Below are 9,125 nucleotides of genomic sequence, written 5' to 3'. Positions count from 1 at the left end.
TGCCATAGACCTTCATGCGTTTTTACTGTCATTTAATTGACATACTATATGATTCACAGCTCATTTTGAAATATGAACACCTACAGTTGTGACAATCTAACAGACGTGGCACCAGGACAAGAACAATTAATTTTCTCGGGTCAAAAATGGCTTGTACATTTACATGTCATCATTTCCACCAGACAGTAAGACAGAAACTTAACTAGAGGAAAACTTTGCTGTGCCGTGAGATGCAGGACAAAACCAAAAGATAATTATTTGCTTTGATAAGCATTTTTCCAAAAAACAAAAGCAAATTCTGAAGAACAATAAGGATAAGAGTCATATGAAGACAAACCTGATGAAATTTGCCCTGGTGTCACAGAACAGGCAGACACTGAGTATCCTTCCATTGTTCCTGTACTTTAAAAACATAACCAAAGGTCAACCAAAAATCATCTGAGGTCTCACAACATGCATTTATTGACTACACAGCTATTTTTGAAAGAAGCTAGATATCTGTAAATATTTCAAACTAGATGATAGATATGCTGTTTAGTCCATGCATGTGACATTCCCAAAGGCATATTCTATTCTCAAAGGAGCATTCCAAGAAAATATCAAGCAAAGGTTTATCCAAATCATTTTAAAATTAAAAAGTCTCTTCCCCTTAAGGCACCTGCATTCATGAAATGGTTAGATATGGATAGTAGATCTAAACTCACAGTCGGCTACTGGCTTTTGTTCAGGTTAGATATCTGTTCATCAGTTTATTGTTGGTAGTTGTGAAAAAGCAGTAAGTTGTACTACAAAGATGTACTACAAAGTTCTTGGGTTCAAAGTCAAAGAGCCAAATGTGTCTTTGTTTGCTGATAACTGATAACCTTAGTGCACTAGATCAGTTTGTCCTTAGATCAAGCACACATGCAAGACATATGATCTGCTCATCTCATGCTCTGAAGTGCTATACACAGCATTCTGTGTTCTCATTTGCAAAATTATATTCTATGAACCACTTTTCCTAGGTTGGGGGATTCCAAAACATTATATTATATTATATTATATTATATTATATTATATTATATTATATATTATAGTACAACCTGGTTTCACAAACATGGTTTAGATTAAGCCAGGATTAGGCCTTAGTTAAATTAGATTTTTTTTAAATAACTGGTGCATTTTGGTCTGGTACTAAGATTAAAAATGATATATAAAAATCTAACTTTAACTGCTGTAACTGAATCCCTGGTGCAACTACCAACCCAAAAACTGTGAAAAAGGACAACCCAGTAACTTCTCCTTCTTTCACTCCTTGTGACTTAGGAAGAGGATCTTATTATAATATTACCGCCCCTTAATCTGCACATTTCCACCCATGGTGCCGTCATTTTGTTTTCGCAAGCGACAACAGTGTGTACCAGTTTTAACACCATGGCTAAAATTCAAGTAACGCATACTAACTGTTCTGCTGTTGGCCGCATAGACGAGCACAGAACACGGTTTAGAGTCCCAGCCTCAGAAGAGACAAGAGAGCAGTTGATTTATTTGATTATTTACTGTTTATTATGCCACTGACACACAGATCTAATATAAACATGCAATTTCTTTCCCTGCTTTTTACCTTCACAGACAGATTGTTTTTGTAACTCCTGTGTGTTTTTAACATTAACTTTTGTGTATTTGAACTTGGTTTAGTACTCACATGCCGTGTGACAACTGCTTTCTTTGTGGGTGCGTCAAATGTGTGCACTTAGAAAACCAAATATCGGAAGTTTAAACAGATATGGCTTCAAAGCGCATGATTTCAGCACAATAGACATGATAATCAAAACCAAACAGATGGTTTTGCACGAAAACAGAGTGTTTCTGCATCCATTCAAAATAGCCATTTTCAAAATGATATAATCAATTATATGTGGGGTATTTTTAGCTGAAATGTCACAGACACATTCTGAGGACATCTGAGACTTACACTGACCAAAATTATAAATGCAACACTTTTTTTTTTTGCCCCCATTTTTCATGAGCTGAACTCAAAGATCTAAGACTTTTTCTATGTACACAAAAGGCCTATTTCTCCCAAATATTGTTCACAAATCTGTCTAAATCTGTGTTAGTGAGCACTTCTCCTTTGCCGAGATAATCCATCCACCTCACAGGTGTGACATATCAAGATGCTGATTAGACAGAATGATTATTGCAAAGGTGTGCCTTAGGCTGGCCACAATTAAAGGCCACTCTAAAATGTGCAGTTTTATCACACAGCACAATGCCACAGATGTCGCAGGTTTTGAGGGAGCGTGCAATTGGCATGCTGACCGCAGGAATGTCCACCAGAGCTGTTGCCTGTGAATTGAATGTTCATTTCTCTACCATAAGCAGTTTCCAAAGGCGTTTCAGAGAATTTGGCAGTACATCCAACCGGCCTCGCAACCACAGACCACGTGTAACCACACCAGCCCAGGACCTCCACATCCAGCATCTTCACCTCCAAGATCATCTGAGACCAGCAACCCGGACAGCTGCTGCAACAATCGGTTTGCATAACCAAAGAATTTCTGCACAAACTGTCAGAAACCATCTCAGGGAAGCTCATCTGCATGCTCGTTGACCTCATCAGGGTCTCGACCTGACTGCAGATCGTCATCGTAACCGACTTGAGTGGGCAAATGCTCACATTCGATGGTGTCTGGCACTTTGGAAAGGTGTTCTCTTCACGGATGAATCCCGGTTTTCACTGTACTGGGCAGATGGCAGACAGCGTGTATGGTGTCGTGTGGGTGAGCGGTTTGCTGATGTCAACTTTGTGGATCGAGTGGCCCATGGTGGCGGTGGGGTTATGGTATGGGCAGGCGTATATTATGGACAACAAACACTGGTGCATTTTATTGATAGCATTTTGAATGCACAGAGATACTATGACAAGATCCTGAGGCCCATTGTTGTGCCATTCATCTACAACCATCACCTCCTGTTGCAGCATGATAATGCACTGCCCCATGTTGCAAGGATCTGTACACAATTACTGGAAGATGAAAACATCCCAGTTCTTGCATGGCCAGCATATTCACCGGACATGTCACCCATTGAGCATGTTTGGGATGCTCTGGATCGGAGTATACGACAGCATGTTCCAGTTCCTGCCAATATCCAGCAACTTCATACAGCCATTGAAGAGGAGTGGACCAACATTCCACAGGCCACAATCAACAACCTGATCAACTCTATGCGATGGAGTTGTGTTTCACTGCGTGAGGCAAATGGTGGTCACACCAGATACTGACTGGTTTTATAAGTTTATAATTTTGGTCATTGTATATTACAAATTGCAAAAATAGCATAAAAAAGCATAATAGATCTCCTTTAAGCCTTTTCTGTGAAATCAGTTGGCGCCAATAGCCTTGTGGTTAATGCCTTGACATATAGCGTCATTGCGCTGGGGTGACCTGAGTTCGAGTCCCAGCTCATGGACTTTTCCTGATCCCACCCCCTTCTCTCTCTCCCACTTCACTTCCCATCTACACTGTCCTATCCAAAATGAAGGCATAAAAACACCCAAACAAAAAAAGCACACTTAACAACTATGATAATTTAAAAAAAATATATGAAGCAACACAACTATTTTCAACATTGATGATAATGTTTTAATTACATTTAAACTGTAATATTATTTTACCATATTACTGTGTCTATTGTATTTTTGTCATGTACTTAATATAGATAACATGAATTCAGTCAACATTATATATCACAGATCCACTGGAAACCAGCTGTCATTTCATGTCTCACGGATGTAAGAAAAAAAACGCTGGAAATGCCAGCTCAGAAGCATTTATGATTGACACCTCATTCTTTAATCTTAACGAAGCCTGTGGAGAACAGAGTCTTCTTCCCTCCCTTGAGAGCAATGACTTTTGTTCTGACAGTTACCATGTTAAGTCTCTCAGCAGGCTTCAGAAGGGACAAATCTATCCAAGGAACATGGAGAACATCTCATAAAAAATTTGGTGTGAGAACTTGGATCACAAGCAGATAGATGGTTTAGATTTATAGCTGGGTGAGTCTAGAGACCATAATATGTCTCCTAAAAGGAGTAACAGTGGGTTTGTTTGAGGGATAAAAAAAAGATCACGAGTCTAAAAATCAAATAATCCATTGCATCATGTTTAATACACAGGCATGCCAAGGATTTAAATTGAAAAAGACATAGTGAGCAGGAAGCCTTGCTTTCATAAACCCATTATGAAACATGAGAACGTAAGAAAAAGAGAGGAAGAGAGAGGTGTGGGCATGAAAAGGCGGAGAAGAAGTTAATGAAAAAGACAAAAAGAGGGTGAAGGGAAGGGACAGAGAGAAGTCCTGTGAGATGCAAGTTGTTTAATCACTGGGCTTGTCAAGAATACGCTATAAATTCACTGTCTGCATGCGTTGCGTTCGTTTTGATGGTGGACTGATTGGTTTATGAGCTTTTCTGTCATTCTGCTTCAACTCTGCGTTGCAAAACATCACTTGGATCTGCTCAAATGCATCTAACTGAGGATTGTACACTTCTCCTGCTGGATCGGTGAGCCAGATGAACAACCCGACACCCCTACACTTCTACAAAACAAAGGTAGGCTTGAAAGTCTTAAGTGGAGCAATACTCATGGTCATTATAAAAGCTGGAAACTTTAAAAAGAAGAATCAGTAATGCTTTTTTATAAATTCTCATTTTCTGGAGTTCGTAAGATGATTTAGAGGTGTTGAAGTGGTAGTATTTATGCATTTCTCTGCTCCAGGACATCTGGCATGTTCTCAAAGATGCTTCTTTTGGAGATATTTTCACATTCATGGTGACGTCACCACATCAACTGATATAGTACATCTGCTTGTGCTATACTGTCAATAATGATTCTGTTTACTTTCAGTTCAACAGCTAAAACATCTCAGATAAAACAAATTTTATTCAAGTTTTTGTATTTATTGGCAAAACCCAGTGACCAGACTGTGGTTAAATCAGTCTCTCTTTATGGATCTTGATCAGGATTAAACAAAAGTTACTGTTTAGTGTTTGCTGGCTGTTAATGGTATGGCATGAAATCAAAAACATTTCCAAACGATGGAGCAGATGGAGCAACAGCAGGATGCAGTGCTGACAGACAGATAAAAAACAAAGATAAAGAATGAAAGAGGAAAGATATATTGATGGTGAGGGAAAACAGTTGCCAGTGGCATACCTGGCAAAAAAGAGAACAATTCCTCATTTGACTTTACAGCAGTGAGCCCAACTTGCAAGAATAGTTCTCATGATAGTAGTTTAGTAATTTATTCCTGAATTTTCATCATCATTATTCCAGTCATCAGAGTTGCATGATCCTTCAGAAATCATTCTAATATGATGATGTATTATCAATGTTGGAGACAGTTGTGATGCTTCATTTTTTTGGAACCTGTGATACTTTTTGCAGGATTTGATTTTCTTTTTGATGAATAAAATGTTTTTCAAAATATAAATATGTTCTAACAAAACAGGTCTTTAATATCACTTTGTATCAATTTAACACATCCTTGCTCAATAAAAATATTAATTTCTTTCAAAAAAAGAAAGAAAAACAATTACTGACCCCAAAATTTATATTTTAATAGGGTTTTTTAACCTTTTAATAATCAAAGAATCCTTAAAAAAGTATCAGTTTCCATAAAAAATAAAAAGCATCACAACTGTTTCCAGCATTAATAATAAATCAGCATATTAGAATGATTTCTGAAGGATCATGTGACACTAAAGACTGCAGTAATGATGCTGAAAGTTCACCTTTGCATCACAGGAATAAATTATACTTGAAAGTATATTCAAATAGAAAACCTTTATTTTAAATTTCAATAATATTTCACAATATTACTGTTTTTTCTGTATTTTTGCTCAAATAAATGCTTCCTAGACGTGGAGATGAGACTCAGTGAATATTTCATAAAAATATATTATATTTCATAAAATTATGAATTCATAGTTATATTTATCAGACAATTGCCACAAGAAAATTGGTTTAAATCAAAATAAAATGTAAAATGGTTTATGTGAGAGGTATGCTTAGGTTTAATGTATAAAAAGTTCTTTGCGTGTCACTATAGGGGAAGAACGTGTGTGTTCTCATGCTACTGTGTGTTCCCCTCTCCATGATGGACATCCCTGGTCCTTGCAAACATGCCATAACTATGGACCACCTACTTCAACTAAAACAACTGGTGAGGAACCAGATAACAATAAAGCCTCATGGAATCATCTTTTGATTACAAATGTAACACTCATGTCTCTTAACTATTCGTCTTTTTACTCTTCAGATCAGCAACCAGTTGCGGACTGGCTGTTCAATCACATATACATTCATAGAGAGAAAACACCTGGTAAGAGGATTGTTTAAACACTGTATTCCTCTGCGCTCTGTTTAAAAACAGATTTGTGCTTTTTCCGTAATACAAGCTTATATTCCAAAGTCTTCTGTTTTGAATCTGGCTTTGGAAAACGGCAAAGTCAGAGGTGTGTTTTAGATTAGATGCTCGCTCCAAATTGTCATCACTCATTGCTGAGATTTCCATTATGGCACTGACATGGTTGAACTTGGTCATCATTTTTTCTTCAGAACTTTGGTTTAGACTTTTAAATCTGAAGCATACTATCTTACAGAATAATTCACAAAGTACGTAGTAGTGCTGAATTCAAGTCAGTCACTGATTCACCAAACCTGCTACATAAACAGCAGCAAAGCCAACTGCTTGATCTCTTTTGAAAGCAAAGTGAACATGCTAATGTGCCAGATTTTGTTCTCCAGGTTTTTCCAACCTGTTTCTTGCTCACTTATCTTCTTTGTCTTTTAGAGCGTGGTGTGTTATGTCAAAGCTGCTCTGCCAAGCGTGCTTGAACTGTTTAACATCCACTTCAAATACACGCGGGGCTCAGGAAGTGCTCAAGCAGTGGCCTCCATACAGAACCTCATTTTCAACATCTACTCCCAACACTGCATACCTTCACTGAACGAGGAACTGGAGGTGTGTACACACTCATACTCAGTGTTGGGGAAAGTATTGCATTACAATATTGCGTTACTCCCTAAAAAAGTAACTAATTGCGTTATTTAGAAAGTAATACATTGCATTACCCGTGTGTTACATTTTGTGACCTGGGCTGGGGTTGCATATTTGTTTTTTAATAACAAAAAAACCAAAAGTTATCTTTTTGGCAAAGTTTCATAAAACGTTTGAACCTCGAATGGTCATTTTTATCTTTTCAAGTTGAATATAAGTCATGACCTCTTTAATCTATCTATTGTGTGTTGGATGATCAGCCCTTTTCCACTAAACGCCTCTCTGAAAGTGAAGGAAAGGAACTGCGAACATATCCTTTTTCTCCCTGAAATAGATTCAGGGCCAAGTCAAGGGGTCAAGGATCAACAGTAATACTGTAAATACCATAAATACTTTTATAGAGCCCAAAGATCTCCCTCCAAAAGTCTTCCAACCTGGGACAAAACTAAAATGTACGAGCTGTTGTAGCAGGCGAGTGCAAGCACCCATTATATGCAAGACTAACATTGGGATGCGTAGTTTTATATCATATTAACAGGCAATAAATATTGTATTTACCTGCTTTAGAAACATTCCAGTAAACACTGTTAATAGGAATTAGTGAAGAAAGGGAAATAATTACATTTTAAAGCATCCATGTGACAACAAAACAGCAAGGAGGTGTAATGATTTGGGAAGAAAAATGAGATTCATTCCAGTGAATTCCAGTGAACAATTCATGGGATATAATTGTAAATCAAATAACGAGAGCAAACCACAAACACGCAAAAGTAAAAAGTAATTGAGACAAGAATGCAGCAGACTGAAAAGAGCTCTTGCCATAGATATTCTTGTAGAGATACTAGATTAAAATAGCAAACATTAAATTATTCTCCTAGTGTCTGAATATCGATCATTCTGTTCAACTAAAAGATAAGGATTATTTGTATCTTAACCTTATAATTGGATTATTAAAATGTTCTTCAATGGCATCAGAAAGCAAGCACCTTTATTCTTAAAGGGAACCCTGGGTAATAAGACTTGTATGGCTGAAATATGTAGTAGAAAACCCATGCAAGACGTTATTAGCATCAGAAGAAATGCAAGTCTACACTGCTTTCCTAGCGATAAGAAGAGGAGAAAACAATGGGAAGATGCCTGTGGATGAAGAAAACTTCCTAAAGACCCACGTCTCTGTTCTCTCCACTTTAGCCCTGATGCCTTTGAGGCTTTTAGTAGACCACAGCTACTGAAAGAGCTTACAAATGGCAGAGACAAGAAACGCCAGATACCATCCTGGCAGGATGCAAACAAGCTTGTCATGATGCCGCAGTTTCTCAGCGTGGATTTTACTCAATATCCAGGGGTGTTTAGACTCCATGTGGGGAAAAATTTGATGGTATGGCATTTGGTTTAAGCTTACATTTCAGTAATGTAATAGTCTTTCAATAGCTGTGGTCATCTTATCAGTATTTTATTTTCGGAGCTGTGTTGCGATAAACATAGCAACAGGTAGCGCCAGTAGCTCACCGAGTGCAATCATTTCACATCAACAAAATAATGGCGCCCCACATAGTCCAAAATATGTATAAAACAATGTCGATTTTTAAAATAAGGTAAATCTTTCATGGGTTTTCCACAACATATTGCAGTAAGAGGCATCATTTATGTTATATTAAGCCATACAAGTCATAATACCTGGGGTTCCCTTTAAAAGTGTACTTAATAGAAAATATTACACAGCTCTCTGGAATACTCAATTCTGGTCAATCGTATTCAGTGGTCTGATATTTTGTAATACTGGCTGTTGTCCAGAATTTTAGACAAATTGGGTGAGTCAGTGATTCAATGACCAATTTGTTCTTTAATTAGTCAACTATTTAGAACAAATCAGTTAAATGAAAGATTAAATGACTCATTTAGGCAGTGAACGTAAATGCATATGTGACCCTGGACCATAAAACCAATCATTGTCACACCCCTGGACTGATTAGTTGGTTTCTCCCGTCATTTCCCCCTGCAGCCTTGTGTGTTTTGGTATCGCCCTAATTGTATGCACCTGTGTTTTTATCAGTCTGAGTGTATATATAGCATGTGTTTCC

At 37.5% G+C, this 9,125-nt stretch overlaps 1 protein-coding gene across 1 annotated transcript in view; it reads left to right on the top strand.

Annotated features, from left to right (window-relative positions):
- The first annotated feature begins 4,319 nt into the window (after positions 1 to 4,319).
- Positions 4,320 to 9,125, top strand: part of csf1b (colony stimulating factor 1b (macrophage)) — a 29,967-nt gene continuing 25,161 nt past the window's right edge. Inside the window, exons 1-4 of the mRNA XM_051118164.1 lie at positions 4,320 to 4,594; positions 6,094 to 6,207; positions 6,304 to 6,366; positions 6,838 to 7,008. Coding sequence (XP_050974121.1) covers positions 4,556 to 4,594; positions 6,094 to 6,207; positions 6,304 to 6,366; positions 6,838 to 7,008 — 387 coding nt within the window. The 5' untranslated portion in view covers positions 4,320 to 4,555. The remainder of the gene's footprint in view (positions 4,595 to 6,093; positions 6,208 to 6,303; positions 6,367 to 6,837; positions 7,009 to 9,125) is intronic.

This window comes from Labeo rohita, chromosome 8 (assembly GCF_022985175.1).
Source record: "Labeo rohita strain BAU-BD-2019 chromosome 8, IGBB_LRoh.1.0, whole genome shotgun sequence".
Taxonomy (NCBI): domain Eukaryota; kingdom Metazoa; phylum Chordata; class Actinopteri; order Cypriniformes; family Cyprinidae; genus Labeo; species Labeo rohita.
The sequence above is the reverse complement of the archived record's forward strand: the minus strand, read 5'-3'. Positions and strand labels throughout refer to the sequence as shown.